This window comes from Cynocephalus volans, chromosome X (assembly GCF_027409185.1).
Source record: "Cynocephalus volans isolate mCynVol1 chromosome X, mCynVol1.pri, whole genome shotgun sequence".
In the NCBI taxonomy this organism is placed as follows: domain Eukaryota; kingdom Metazoa; phylum Chordata; class Mammalia; order Dermoptera; family Cynocephalidae; genus Cynocephalus; species Cynocephalus volans.
In genome coordinates, this window is record NC_084478.1 from 90965844 (window position 1) to 90982119 (window position 16276).

Sequence of the window (16276 nt, forward strand, 5' to 3'; positions counted from 1 at the left end):
TCCAGATGACAAAAATAGAAGATTGTAATTGTAAACATCAGTAAACATAGCCTTTGGAAGGCCAAGAAATGTTACGCAATAGACAAGAATGGGGTGGGGAGCAGATGAAATAAGAAAGATCAATATAGGAAATGGTGACACAGGAGGGTATCAGATACTTTGATGGTAAAAAAGACCTAGTGACATACAAACGATAAATAAGACCTCTGTAATAAAGAGCTATACATACATACATACAAACACACACACACACACAAACACACACTACTCAATATTATGGTTAACTGAGTTTTTGCGACATACTAGGAATATATTACTGGTCTTCAAAGCATGGAACATAAGAAAAACATACTTTTTGGAAGTTTTCTCCAGTGGAAAGAACACTAGAAGAACAGTCAATAGACTTTGTTTTGCTCTTCACAATGCCATGTATAAACTAAGCAGCCTTGGCCAAATTATAAACCACTCTCTACTTCGGTTTTCTCACATGAGAAAGGGGTTTTGTTAGATGTGTGTCTACGGTCCCCTCCAGAACACAATATACTATTTTTATGGTTAAGAAGGCAATTCAGGTCCCTGGCATGTTCAGGATCATCATTACAAGCACTGATCATAATGACATCAGTTTTTTTTAAAGTGTTCAGAGTAGGAAACAACTGTACCCCAGTTAGTTTCACCAAACCTAAGAAAATCTTCCAAATGAAAATGTTTGTTCAATGCCCCTTTTTCTCTTTATTAAAATCCCCACAGGTCCATCCTTTAAAACTGCGATACACATTTCAATTTTCAGCAGCAGTATCCTAAAAAGCTCCTAACACGAAAATTTTACTAGATGAGAAAGACTACTTTTCCCAGTAAACAGTTACCATATAATATTGTTACTATGTCCTAACAACTTATTATCTTGTCTTTCTTTCCCATTGGACTGCAAGCATCTTGAATGCAAATATTACCAAATTCATCTCTGTATTCCTAATGCTTAGCACAATAGTTGTTTGATCTTATGGTAGCAGAAAGCCAAAGAAATCCTGTTTTAGTCCGTTTTGTGTTGCTATAACAGAAATACCTGAGACTGGGTAATTTGTAAGGAAAAGAGGTTTATTTGGCTTACGATTCTGGGACAGCTGCATGTGGCATGGGCCTCAGGCTGCTTCTACTCATAGTGGAAAGCGGCAAGCAGCCGGCGGGTACAAGCAGATCACATGGTGAGAAGAAGCAAGAGAGAGGAAGCAAGAGAGAGAGAGAGAGAGGAGGTGCCAGGGTCCTTTAAACAACAAGCTCTTGTGGGAACTAACAGATTAATCCCCCCTCCCCCAGGGAGAGCATTAATCCATTCATGAGGGATCCGCCCCCATGACTCAATCAGTTTCCAAAACTGCCACACTGGAGATCAAATTTCTGCATGAGTTTTGAAAGGGACAACACATCCAAACTCCATCAAATACTCTCAATATTTTAAAAAGAAAAGGAAGCAAAACATAAAGATAGCTCTTGTCACAAGAAAAAAAGGGTAACTATGTGAGATGATGGATATGTTAATTAGCTTGACTACAGTAATCATTTCACTACATATATCAAAGTATCACATTGTACACCTTATATGCAATAAAATGAAAGATTTAAAGGTAAAATTAAACAATAAGAAGCTTCAAAAATATTTTTAAATACCTTTTAAAAACCAGAAAAACATATGACCAGAATTGATTTTTTAAAATATATAAAGGAAAAAGGGAAATAGGAGATTCAACCTGGCCAAAGGAATTTTGTCAATTTTGAATATAACAAACTTTGTGATAGCATTTCTAAATTTAATAAAATTAGCACTTTTTCCTTTGAGTATGAGGAATACAAACTTTTTTCCAGATTATTCATGATCAGTATTTTTATTACATACACTGTGTTGTACTTGACACAAATAAAGGGCATAATGACCCCAGAATCTGTATTTTTTTTTTAAAATGCTGATATTAACTAATGCTTTGTCATCAGCCTTTTTGAAAACATACATATGTTCCTAAGCAAACAACTACGTATATAATTAAATTATGGCTGGTTTGCCTTTAAGTAGACAGTAGTTTACAATGCCCTTAGCTGCACCTAAGAAACACCTGTAGAAGAAATATTTATTTAATGCACTTGTTTGGGTCCCTCAGAGATTATGTTTAGTAGAACTAGGGTGGGGCTCAGGCATGTGTATTTTTTAAAACCTCCCCAGATGATTCTGATACATTGCCAGGATTGAAAACCACTATTTTGGTGCTTCTAAGACTTATAGATATAATTATAAAGATAAACACAGATAAACACACAAATATATACACACCTGTACACATATGCATGCACACAGCTACTTATTCAGAGGTGTTGTATCATCTGTATGCCACTAGCTCTGTTTTACCATCAAAGTATCTGATACCCTCCTGTATCACCATTTCCATTACTGGTCATCTTTATTTCATCTGCTCCCTGATCCATTCTTGTCTATTGTCTAACATTTTTCAGCCTTCCCAAGGCTATGTTTGTTGATGTTAACTATTATGGTGTTCTTTTCCTGTCATCTGAAACCCTCCTTCCTCCCTCCACCTCACTTTCTTCAGGTTCTGCACCATTCTAAAAGCTTGAGAGTAGCAGCAATCTAGCTCAAAATAATGTGTCAATGTACTTATTAGTGATTCATTTGGTTTTTCCTAAGAGTAAATCATCCTAGAAAAAACTTCCCTGTCCTGATATAATAAAATTGCCTGATATATCGCCTTATTTTCCACATATACACTCTCTTTTTAATTATTCACTCACTCAACAGATCAACAACATTCATTAAGCACATATTCAGACACTGGGGATACAGCAATAAAATGTATGCTTGAGGATAGAGAATTTTGCCCGAAATATCATATCCTTTAAAGAAACAAAAAGATGCAAGTGTGCTATGGGCTAAATCATGTCCCTTAAAAATCAATATGTTAAAATCCTAACCCCCAGATCTCAGAATATGACTGTATTTGGGGACAGGGCCTTTAAAAAGATAATTAAGATAAAATGAGGCCACATGGGTGGGCCATAATCCAATATGACTGGTACCCTTAGAAGAAGAGTAAATTAAGATACATACATAGAAGGAAGATTATGTAAAGGCACAAAGAGAAAAGAACCATCTACAAGCTAAGGAAAGCAGCCTCAGAAAAACCAACCCTGCCAATGCCATGATCTCAGACTTACAGATTTTAGAATTGTGAGAAAATAAATTTCTGTTGTTTAAGCCACCCCAGTCTGTGGTACTTTATTAAGGTAGTTCTATCAAACTTATTCCTGGTGCCTAATCTTAGTTAATCTGTGAAAAGAAAGTTGCTACTGTAAAATAAAGATTTAATAACTTTCAAGTACAGACCACTGTTCTTTCCACAACAAATGACAAATCTGAAGCAAAGATGACTATAAGTTAGTTGTTGTTGTTGTTGTCGTCTTCAACCCCAAAGTAATTGTTGATATACAGAAAAACTATGAAAGCTCAACCACAACCAAAATAGTATGCTCAGACCTCTATAATCTATGATCACCTTTTTAATCAAGGGGGCCAATATTGCTGTAACAGTGGAAAAACATACTGATAAAGTACAAAACTAACTGTCACATACACTACTGCTCCATTCATTTAACAGCTGATTTGTTTAGGAGAGAGGAATAACCTGTTAAAGAGAGAAAAAGAAAGTACTTATGACAATCTATTAGCAATATACTGTAACTCTATTACAACAGTTCAATAGGACTGTGGAACTAACCTCCAGAAAACAAGTCAAAACAGAACAAGAGGGATTTTTGAAGCCTAAATTTGTCGGGTTTTATGTAATAATGCAACATCCATCTGTTCAAACATTTGCTTTATTCATGTAGGGTAGATAGGTCAGTTTGGTTAACAGATCAAAATGAAATTCCAAGAAGCATTTAGTTGTGAATTTGTTGAAACATGTATGTAGAAACCTGTAAGAACAGCTTGATATACCCTTCTCATGCAGTGAATAATCCAGGGTCATTGAAAACCAAGCCAATATCAGCATACTTTGAAAGAAGGCTAACAGTAATAATAACATAAATGTCAAAGTGCCACTAGGGTAAAACAGATACATCAAAGTGATGTACACACCAGAAGGTAACTGCAGAGTACTCAGGTTTGCAAACTTCTGTACTGATGATGGAAAACCACAGAAGGGTGGCAAACTAGTTCCCACCTGGGTTGTTTTATTCTGTTTACTGGGGTCAGCTCCTTAGTTCCCTCATCTATAAAATGGTAATAATACCTGCTCTATCCATTTCAAATCTCAGTTATGAGGCTCAACTGAGAACTTTGAAAACCACAAAACATCTGTAAATATTGAAGTTACTGATCTTATTCTATTTATCTTTGCATACCTCATGATGCAGCATAAACTCCATCTTATAGTGACTGTCCAACAATTTTTAGGTGAACAATAATTGTCCATCTAGGAGTTTTGCATATCTGTAGTACAAGGGTTCCAATTTTTTTAAAAGAAGGTAAATGAGCAAAAAGAAATAAACATCAGGATTGCAAGAGAAAAGAATAACTGAAGCACAGCAAGCCTGAATGTCCACCAGAAAAGAAAGACAAATAGAGGAAAGAAAAATCCACTATACAGGAAGCAGACATCCTTAGCTTGAAATACACCCTTCTATGGCTCCATAAGAGTTTAACTAAGTAAAAAGCACTTGTGAAAGAGTTTCTAAAGAATTCTTGTAAGAGACATATGTCAATGAAAATTTTTAAAATTGGAAATTTAGGGCTTAAAAATATCAGGACATCAGTTTGTTCTTTTTGAGTGTACATTTCAGTTAAATGTAACATTTACGCTTCTGGGTAACAAAGATGTAATCAACTTACAGACTAAATATGTTGCTGACCTTGCGCTAATGGAATCAACAAAGAATCTAATTGTTAACTGAATCTTCTTTGAAATTCCTAAGATATTGGTAGCACTAAAATACATACTTTATTTCAGAAAATAACAAATATTCCACATAAGCTTTAAAGGCAGATATAAATAGATCATAAACTACTAAATATAAGAAACCTGCTTATCTTGACAACATGTAAGAAATTAACTCATGTCAGCCATCTACTAAAGGAGAAGAATCATAACAAACTCTTCTAATTCTGTTGGAATTAGATATTGTTGGAAGAAGCAGAGGATTGGGTGGTGAAATGTGATATCAGATATTTTTTATCAGTGCTCTATTACTTAATACTTATCAAATGTGAAGGATGTCTTGAAAAATGGAATAATGCCTCATGATAAATCCAGACATATTAAAATCATACTGACTATAATTCAATTTTGTTGGTCATATGGTAGATACATGTGGAGTGTGAGAAGGATTTATTTAATTTTGTTTGTTTTTACTGAAGAAAAAAGATCAAATGACCACGAAAGTCTAAAGCAACAATAATTGAGATATAGTAGACTGGTTGAGTAAATTAGTCAATCACAAAATAGCATCAAGCCACACAGGAAAAACCTAAGGTTCAAATTTAAAGAATGCTGTTTAAAGAATCTGAAGGAAGGGATTGAAGGAGGGAAGGAGGGAAGGAAGGAAGAAGGAAGGAATTAAAGAAAGAAAGAAAGAAAGGACCACAACAATAAGTTGAAGTTTCAGGAGAGACCAAACCTAAGGATGCTAGAGATTTGGGGGGGGGGGGGGCAGAGAGAGGGGTTTTGGGAAGTGATAGGTCGGGCAAAGGGCATAAAGAAATATCACAATTTGTAAAATGAATATGCTAATTATAAATAAAAATTTAAAATAAAAAGAATCTATGCATCATAGAGCAGTCTATAATCCTACATTATTTTAAAACAAAACAAAAAATCTACCAGCAAATTATTTTAAAACAAAACAAAAAAAAGCTGCCAGCAAGCATCTCATTGCAATGGGCAATCATAACCAAAAAATTCCTATGAAAACATGTAAAAAAGGACAAATTTACACAGTTAGTGTTTCTTATCACCCATTTAGTGTTACTAAGACAAACTGGGTATTATTTAACCATCACACACCAAAGTACATGGTTTTAAGTCCAGGTAACTCAGGATGCATACTAAATCAAATCCCTAGAAATGACTCTAGGTCCCTTATACCCCAAAACTCCAGACTCCACCTTCTAGCCACTGAAGTTGACTGCATGAGGCAAATCATATTGGCATCTAGCATTGTATTTTTTACTGTCTTTCCACTAAAAACCATACTTCCTGACACAACTTCTATTAAAATTAGAAAGGTAAATATTTGACAATCACCCTATGTATATGTCTGTGAGTTTATGTTGGACACAAGTATACATATACACATATGCACATGCACACACACACACTTTCTTCCTTTCTCCTGTGGTAAGGGGCATAGTGCTTCCTTGTTAATTTATTAATGCTAAATTCTCCACTGCCTTTTGTAGTTACTTATACGCCTTAACTTTTACAAACTAGCAACATAAATGTTACTATGTCTCTTAGTCTATATGATTTGTAGATAAATCTTTAGATGATTTAGATAGAAGTTTACATTATACTCAAAATTAAAATGTTATTAAGTAAATTGCAAAAGCTAAAATGATAACATTGTATTTTTCATCTTGTCAGTTGGAACTGAGAGTGTCCTTACATGATCACTATCTGCAGAGATAGTTATATGGAACATTTCGAAGGAGAGTCTTGGACAAAACCAATTTAAATTCCTGTGCTAGTTTCAATCTGAGATGAATCCACTTATGAACAAGTTTCATGGGGGCGGGGAGACATGATGGATGATTTTATCACAACTAAATAAGAAAAGGGTAGTGTTCTTATTTTCAGCTTCTTTGGGTCTACACAATACATAGCCAATCTAATAGGAGGCACACCGTGTCATAAGTCTTGATTCTGCTACTTGCTGGTTTTACCACCTAGTATAAATCACAGCCTCTCCAGGTATCAGTAGACTAATCTACATAATGAAGGTAGTATAAAATATGCTGTCTGCATCTCCTTTCAGCTTAAAAAAAATTATAACTCTATGAAAATATCTATAGAAATGACAACAATAAAATAACAACATACATGGAGAGGCCTACATTAGTCAGACCCTCCCTAAAATCTTAAGAACACTCTTCTATAAAACTAGATCATGTAAAATGAGAATCTAGTATATAGTCCTTGCATAGAATGACCTAATAGCTAAGCAGTCTTTAAAACTAGTTAGAAACTTCTGAAATAATTTAGATGTAATCCTTTCTAAAAGCCAGGAAATAGATTTTAAATGATTTTGGGTTATCCCTTCACTTCAATATTTCTAAGTTTGCTCTCAGAGGATTCTATATTTAAGTAACCCAGTCTCATATACTGGGCAAGATTTCATCCATTACACTTAAAATGGGTGAATTTTATGGGTTATAAATTATATCTCAATAAAGCTATTAAAAAAAAAACTTCATGCCTAAGAATTTCTCACAGAAAAACCTGCCATATTTTTAATTGCAATTGATTTATTAACAATTGCATTTTCTTATTACCAACTTACCTGAGTAAGTTTCTTTAACTGACAGAAGCTTTTGTCCTTTTCCATTATTCTTTCTTTATATGCTAAAAATTTAGCTTAATAAATCAACATGAGTACTTACATGGCAAGAATATGTTTCTCCCTCTTCCATTGGCTCATCAACCATTTTAAGACCATTTACCTGAAAAACATTGATCAAAAATTGAAGTTCAGTAGTATTAAAACAAGAGCAAAAACTAAGAAAAATAAAACCTTAGGCATTTATTTCCTTTCACAAGCTAACAAGATCTACATTTACTGAAAAACAAAAGGACAAAGGACACATAGAAGATATTTAGAAAAAAAAAAAACACTATTAATATGGTTCCCAGGTTATCCTTGGGAATCCCTGATTTCCAGAGCTTTAATGTTTCATTTTATATTATCTAGTTTTGCAATGACAAATGACCATATACTAAGTATATGACTTATGTATTTTCTTTAAGATTATCTCCAACCAAATATTTGTGACAGAAAAAAAAAAAAAAAGGTCACAGAAAAAATCTACCATGGGAATATATTCAAAGCAAATTAGAATGGGAAGAGTTTTTCATAAATGCACTGTTGTGAATTCCTCTCCTTTCATTCAGTTCAATTAAACTTCGTGAGATACTACAAAGAAGGAAGACTAAACTATAGGAGAGAGATATAAGTGGCCATGGAAACAAAATTATGTCAACATACAAAGCTCAGTGGGTCATAGTACTTACTCTTCACCCACTACTTCAAGAAATAGTAAATGTAGAGGACTTAGATCAAGGGTCTACAAATTATGACTGAGGGGTCAAATCTGGTCTGCTGCTTGATTCTGTATAAAATTTTACTGGAACACATCCACACCGATTTGTTTCCATATTATCTATGGCTGCTTTCACACTATAACAGCAGAGTTGATTAGTTGTGACAAAGACCCTTTGTCTGCAAAGCCTAAAATATTTGCTAATTTTGCTCTTTACAGAAAAAGTCTGCAAACCATTGATCTAAAATGTTTGAAAAGCAGCAGCAAGATGGCCTAGAGAAAAAAACAGAATTTTACCACTGCACATTTGTAAAAGACCACAGAAAGGTGAAAAGGAAAAAAAAAGTAGATTAAATTGAGCTTCTGGTGACAACCAAGATGGAATAAGATCACTAAGCCTATGTCTCCCTTGATTATAAACTAAAAACCCAGGCAAAATACAAAAATAAACTGCTGCCTGGTCAACTCACTTGGTTAGAGGATGGTGCTGATAACACCAAGGTCCAGGGTTTGATCCCTGAACTGGCCAGCCATCAAAATAAAATAAAATAAAATAAAATAATAAAATAAAATAAAATAAAAGTACTTGCACTGTCTTATGCTACCACAAAACAATGATGTAGTTAGTCTGTTTTACAGTTGGTTAGAGCATGGCATTATAACACCAAGCAAGGTCTGAGGTTCGATTCCTGTACTGGTCAGCCACCACAATAAAATAAAATAAAATAAGACAAGATAAGATAAAATAAAATAAAAGTACTTGTACTGTCTTAACACTACCAAAAAACAATGGTGTAATGAGTCTGTTTTACAGTTGGGTAGAGGGCAGTGTTATAACACCAAGGTCTAGCATTTGGTTTGATCCCTGTTACTGGCCAGCCATGAAAAAAAAGAAAAGAAAAGAAAAGAAACTACCTGAAGTCTACGAAAACTAAACAATAACAAGTATTTTAGGGAGGAAAATCAAAATCTGAAAAATATTTCTGATGAGTTCCCTGGGCTTATTTTTCACCTTTATCTCCTGAATTTGAACCGAGGAGAGACTGAGTCATGTAACTTCACAGTAAAGGTGAAATAGAGCTCCATACACCCTCATAACGTACGTTATCTGCTTTGGTAGAATTGCTTGCTTAACCTAAGTAACTCCATTTTGCCCCCGTCTGACCTGCAGACTACGCCCCCTTCTGCATGAGAAACCACTGACCTTCTCATAGAAACAAAAAAACAATTGCATAGAAACAGGAGCCATACACACTGAATTATTACATGGGAATAGGAACCATACACAATGAAAACTTGTATGCTTGGTTGTTGGAACGGCTCGTTCTTGGCCTCTGTGACCTAGCTCCCTGGCTTGCTTTATGCACATAGACAAACCCGTGTGCCATTGGGATGTAGTTTTTGCCTTTAAAAACCCTACAAGACCTAAACCCAATGCTGCTCTTCCTTGGTTGTACCTTGGGAGATGGACGCTGGCCAGCTGGAGTGAATAAACTGCCCTTTTCTGCACAAGTGGCATGTAAGTGCGTTGCTTGTGGGAGGGTGCCTCACAACATTTTGGAGGCCCCAGCAATATCATTTCTCTCGTGAGTATATCCCTCCCTGCACTCATCTTCTAGGAGAAGATAGAGAAGCTGTTCCTCTTCTTCTCCCTGGAGGCAGACGGGGCACTTTATTCTCTCCTCAGGTAGGTGAGATCTCAGTAAGGGACGGTGCACCAATGGTTGGATTTAGTGGGAGGCTGGATGCAGCATTAACTCCCCTAACTCCTTGGGCCTGCGAGATGTGGCTGGGCCCAGTGGTAATTTGGTTTTGAATCTGGGACTTGCAAGTCAATAGGAATTGTGTTTCCATGTTTCTTGTTTGTCTTTGTCATTGTGATTGTTGTGTCTGTGGATATCTTAGAGTAATTTTGGACATGGCCACTTGTCTGTCTTTTGTGTGCTGCCAGTTGTGTGTTTTTGTGTGTCATTAACTGTGGTCTTATATAACATATGGGACAAAATTCCTCCAAACAAGTCTATGGGACAACCCCCTTACATACAGGTTTGGATTGATATAATCTCTGACGAGCCATCATGACTAAAAAGGTGCCTTAAAAAAATGTCCCAAGATGAATGGAAATAGAACACCATCTGTGCTTTTAACTAAGCTTTCTCTTCCAGCTTCTCTGAAGAAGATCGCCTCCCCCTCCCCGCAACACCTCCCGTACTCTCTGATGCCTCTGAAGACCCAAGGTGGCCTTAAAAATTGAAAATAAGCTAAGAGTATTTCATTTAATAATTTCTTCTCCCTTCACTGGAGAAGATTTAAAAATTTGGGAGAAGTTGATAAGTTAAAAACAGCAGTAGTTCATAACAGCAGTGATTTAATCTCTGAATATACTGTAACCAAAGAAAAGAATTTGAAAAACTGTTGTAGGACTGCTAGATTAGTGCCAGAATGTCACTTGTTACTTTATGTCATGCTGACATTATTTAAACACAGGTTTGTTTGCATTCTTTCCACTCATGGAGAAAATGGGAAAATCATTACTTTTAAGTTGGGTGAAAGCATTAACACCTCAGAAAAATATGAATTAGGCAGCTAAGAAAGCATACTCTGTTCATTACTTTAAAATAAATATATAGCCTTATTAACTCCATAGTGCAACAGTTGTCAGAGTCAACATTAAAGAATTGCTCTGGCAACTTTGTTAAAAAACAATTGACCAGAACTATGGGTGTATTTATGGACTTTCTTTGCCTGATTCCCATACTCGGAGCGGCACTGCCTCTCCCTGACATTCCTCCAATCCCACCTCTCGGTCCCCCACTTGAACTTTCCCTCTGTGTACTCGGAGAGGCACTGCCTCTCCCTGCCTTCCTCCAAACCCCCCCTCTCGCTCCAACAGGCTCCCTTGCCTCATGGAACTTCATGGTTTACAATTGGAAAAATCAAGATCCTTCTTTCTCAGAAAAACCTCAGGGTCTCATCTCCCTCCTGGAGACTGTTTTCTTTACCCACCAGCCTACATGGGATGATTGTCAGCAGCTCCTGCAGACTCTCTTCACGTCAGAAGAATGCAAGTGGATCCGGAGGGAGGCCCTGAAAACTGTTACTGGTCAAGATGCCTGACCCTCTGATGACACCGTTCACCTCAAATGCATGTTCCCTTCTAACAGACATGGGTAGGACCCAACCACGGACCAAGGTAAAGGGGCTCTCGACCTGTACTGCCAGAATCTCCTTAGGGGACTCCGCACAGCAGCCCGGAAGCCCACTAACCTATCAAAAGTAAGTGAAACTATTCAAGGACCAAACGAAACCCCTGCCGCTTTCCAGGAATGCCTTATGGAGGCTTACAGGACCTACACTCCTGTGGACCCTGAGACCCCAGAAAACTGGTGGGTGATAAATATTGCCTTTGTTACCCAGTCAGCCCCAGACATTAGGAGAACGCTTCAAAGACAGGAGGGATTTAAAGGGAAATTGTTTTCTGAGCTGGTTGAAATTGCCCAGAGGGTCTTTAAGAACAGAGATAGCCCAGAAGAGAAACAAACCAAAAAGCTAGATCTTAAGGATGCCTTCTTCAGCCTCCCACTGGCAGAAGTAAGCCAACCTCTCTTCACCTTTGAACCTTATTTGATGAAGCCCTTCAGCCTGTTTGTTACCGAGATGCGAGGCATTGCCAAGGGGGTGCTCACCCAAGCCCTGGGATCATGGAAGAGGCCTATCATCTACCTCTCCAAGAGGTTGAACAGTGTAGCCACAGGATGGCTAGCCTGTCTCCAAGCCATAACGGCAACTGCTTTACTGGTAAAAGAGGCCAACAAGACATATGCTTAGTGGCCCCTCACTCTGTACAGACTCTCTTACAAAGTGCACCTGAACATTGGCTTATCAACTCCTGCTTCACCCAGTATTGGGCTTTACTTCTAGATCAGCCCCTAAAATCCACAGCTCTAAATTCAGCTGCCCTCCTCCCAGATGACAACCCAACCAAGCCTGTCCATGACTGCCTCAAAACAATCAAGACTCTCCAAGGCCTCCAGATGGACCTGACTGATATGCCCTGGGCAGACCCTAATGAAATGCTGTTCACTGATGGAAGCAGTTTCATCTCCAATGGAATCAGGTATGCCAGGACAGCCATAGTAACTTTAGATGGGGTCATTTGGGCTCAAACCTTAAGTCAAAGAACATCTGCTCAAAAGGTTGAACTCATAGCCCTAACACAGGCTTTAAAGCATGGAATAGATTAAACTGTTAACATATATACTGACAACAGATATGCTTTTGCCACTGCCCATGTTCATGGGGCCTTATACAAACAGAGAGGACTATTAACATCAGAAAATAAATAAGTAAATAAATAAAGCAAAAAATACTAGCCCTCCTTAAGGCCATATGGTATCCAAAAAGAGTGGCCATCATACATTGTCTGGGGCACCAAAAAGATAACTCATCTGAGACCCAAGGCAATGCTGCTACAGATTTGACTGCCAAAGAGGCCACATTAAAACCAGTGGGACCATTTGACTCTTTAATAGTTGTTCCAGCACCTCAATTGCTACCGACTCCCCCTTATACTAAAAAAAGAAGTAAAACATGCTAAGATCTTAAAAGCCTCCAACAATACCATGAATTAGAAAATTTTGCCAGACCACAGGATTTATTTGCCACAGGCTCTAGGCAGATTGCTGATTAAACAGATATATCAAGGAACGCACCTTAGATCCACAAAATTAACTGAACTTTTTAAAAAGATATTATTACATCCAAGATCTTGACAAAATAACAAAAGACATTGTTATCAGCTATGAAATTTGTTCACAAGTAAATCCAGGGCCAAAATCAAGGCTGCCCATTGGAACCAGAACGCAAGGAACCAACCCTGGCGAACACTGGGAAATTGACTTCGCTGAGGTAAAACCTGGACAATATGGTATCGCTACCTTTTGGTGTTCACAGACACTTTTTCTAGATGGGTAGAAGCCTTTCCTACCAAAACTGAAACCTCTCAAATAACACTAAAAAATTGTTACAAGAAATTGTCCCCAGATTTGGCCTACCTGTAACCTCAGGGTCTGACAATGTCCCGGCTTTCACAGCCCAAATTTCCCAATTATTAGCTAAAACATTAAAAATAAATTGGAATTTACATTGTATTTATAGGCCACAAAGTTCAGGACAGGCAAAACGAATGAATCGGACTTTAAAAGAAACACTTACCAAATTAAACTAGAGACTGGTGAGAACTGGGTGAGCCTCCTTCCCTTTGCCCTCCTAAGGGCTAAATGCACCCCCTACATACAAGGAATTACACCCTCTCTGTTGCCCCACCTCAGAGATGACAACCTTGCTGAAATCACTAACCATAACCTTCTTCAGTCTATGCCAGATTCACCCCTTGGTCAGAGAGGTCTACCCACCAACAAAAGCAATTGGTCATTTCTGCAAAAAGGCCTCCTGGAATTTGAGAGGGGTTACATTGAATCTATCAATCAATTTTGGAAGAATTGACATCTTAACAATACTGTCTTCTAGTTCATGAACATGAAAAGTCTCTGCATTTATTTATATTGTCTTTAATTTCTATTAGCAGTATTTTGTAGTTTTCAACAGACAAGTCTTGCATGCTTTTGTTAAATTTGTTCCTAAACACTTTATTCTCTTCAATGCTACTGTGAATGAAATTGTTAAGTTCATTTTCAGACTGTTCATTGCTAGTATGTAGAAGAACAATTGCTTTTTTCATTTTAATTTCAGGTCTTCAAACTTGCCAAACATGTTTAGTTCTAGTAGCTTTTTGTATGGATTCCTCAGTATTTTCTACACACAGGACCATACCATCTATGGATAAAGACAGTTTTACTTGTTCCTTTCCAATCTGGACTTCCTCCTTTGTCATAAGCAGACTGGCTAGCATACAGTGCTGCATAAAAATGACAAAAATGGGCATACTTGCCTTATTCCTCAGTTTATGGGAAAAGCACCAAGTTTTTCACCATTAAGTATGATGTTAGCTGTGAGCTTTTTGTAGATGCACTTTATTAGATTAAGATAGGTGCTTTCTATTCCTAGTTTATTGAGAGTTTTTCCAATTAACTAATAATTTTAAAATGTAAAGTGCTTTGATAAAAAGATTTACACCAAGTGGTCAATCTGACAATGTTGTAAAAAGTTAACTTTGCTGTGGTCATTGTGTCCTACACAGAGGCTGGACCTTTCTGAATGCACAGCAGCAGGTGCACCCATATATAATCCACACAATCAGACTAACAAGGTGGATTATATACAGCTCTAGGGAAACCTGTTGTTTCTATATCAACCATTCGGGTGTTATTAGAAACAGCCTTGCATTAGTCAGAAAATACATTACAGAAAGAAAAAAGTCATACAGTAATAATAAAAATTAGTTTAAAAATCTTTTTCCTGGTCACCTTAGTTCACGACTATTGGACCCTGCCGAATTTCCTGCCTCACTAGCTACATTCAAAAACAAGTACAATCAGTCAAACTCCTTGTCTTACGTACTAAGTACAACATATTAAGTACCAATGAATCAATGACTTGATTCCTTCCTAAAGAGGAGTTGGGAATGAAATAGAGCTCCCTACACCCTCATAACATATGCTATCTGCTTTGGTAGAATTGCTTGCTTAACCTAAGTAACTCCATTTTGCCCCCATCTGACCTGCAGACAAACCCCCCTTCTACATGAGAAACCGCTGACCTTCTCATAGAAACAAAAAACAATTGCATAGAAACAGGAGCCATACACACTGAATTATTACATGGGAACAGGAACCATACACAATGAAAACTTGTATGCTTGGTTGCTCGAACGGCTCACTCTTGGCCTCTGTGACCTAGCTCCCTGGCTTGCTTTGTGCACCTGGACAAACCCATGTGCCATCGGGATATAGTTTTTGCCTTAAAAACCCTACAAAACCTAAGCCCAGTGCTGCTCTTCATTGGTTGCACCTTGGGAGACGGACGCTGGCCAGCTGGAGTGAATAAACTGCCCTTTTCTGCACGAGTGGCGTGTAAGTGCATTTCTTGTGGGAGGGTGCCTCACAGCACGTGAACAAAAATTCCAAGAGAAATCACACTTTCTGGATAGACCAGAAAAAGATTTTAGAACACAAATTTTCTTTTTTGTCCCCCCACATTTCCTTTTTGACTCCCAGTCCTACTCCAAGACAAACCTGTCAAGAGAAAACCTACCTCTCTGGCCAGAGGAAGCAGGAAAAGAGGACCCCATGATAACAAAAGAGTGAGGGGGTAATCCCTATTATTTTTTTTTTCACTCTCTTCTTCACTTCACCCCAAGGGCAGCCCAAATAGTGCAAAGCTATGTGACAGCATAAAAAGTTAAGACTGAGAGAAAATCCTATTTTGACAGAGGAACAGGATAAAGGGCCTCTGGGAACTGGTGAATGTGGAAGAAATCAGAGAGGATAGAATTAGAGAAAGAGATCCCCTAATTCTGTGTATGAACAAACACAACTCCTGGTCTCAACAGCAAACTGCATGTGTGCAGAATAGAACCAAGGAAGCATAAAAAAGGTTTTTGTAACTGAACTATGATATCAACAATCACTCAAGTCTCAGACTAACTAATAAATTAGCACATGCACTGAGTGGCACATGCAGAATGCTAACCCAAATGCTGTGAAAACTGAAATAACACTGGAACCATTATCCAGAGAGGGCAAGAGAGAACTTGGGAGTCTAAACCTAACTGGGTATATGAAACAAACATACAAAAAAAAAATAATTAACAGATACCACTTCCAGGATGACTCCAATATTGAAATGTCTGACAAGGATTTTAAAGCAGCTATTAAACTATGCTCTTTTGGATAAAAATAAACATGCCTGAATTGAATGATATAAAGTTCTCAGCAGATAAATAAAAACTATAAAAGAAAACCAAATGTAAATCACTCTAGAACTGAAAATCATAATATA

General features: G+C 37.3%; 1 protein-coding gene across 2 annotated transcripts in view; it reads right to left on the bottom strand.

Annotated features, from left to right (window-relative positions):
- RPS6KA6 (ribosomal protein S6 kinase A6) overlaps positions 1 to 16276 on the bottom strand; it is a 166332-nt gene that overhangs the window by 123657 nt on the left and 26399 nt on the right. For both annotated transcript variants that reach the window (XM_063083125.1, XM_063083126.1), the window contains exon 2: positions 7661 to 7720. In XM_063083125.1, coding sequence (XP_062939195.1) covers positions 7661 to 7720 — 60 coding nt within the window. The remainder of the gene's footprint in view (positions 1 to 7660; positions 7721 to 16276) is intronic.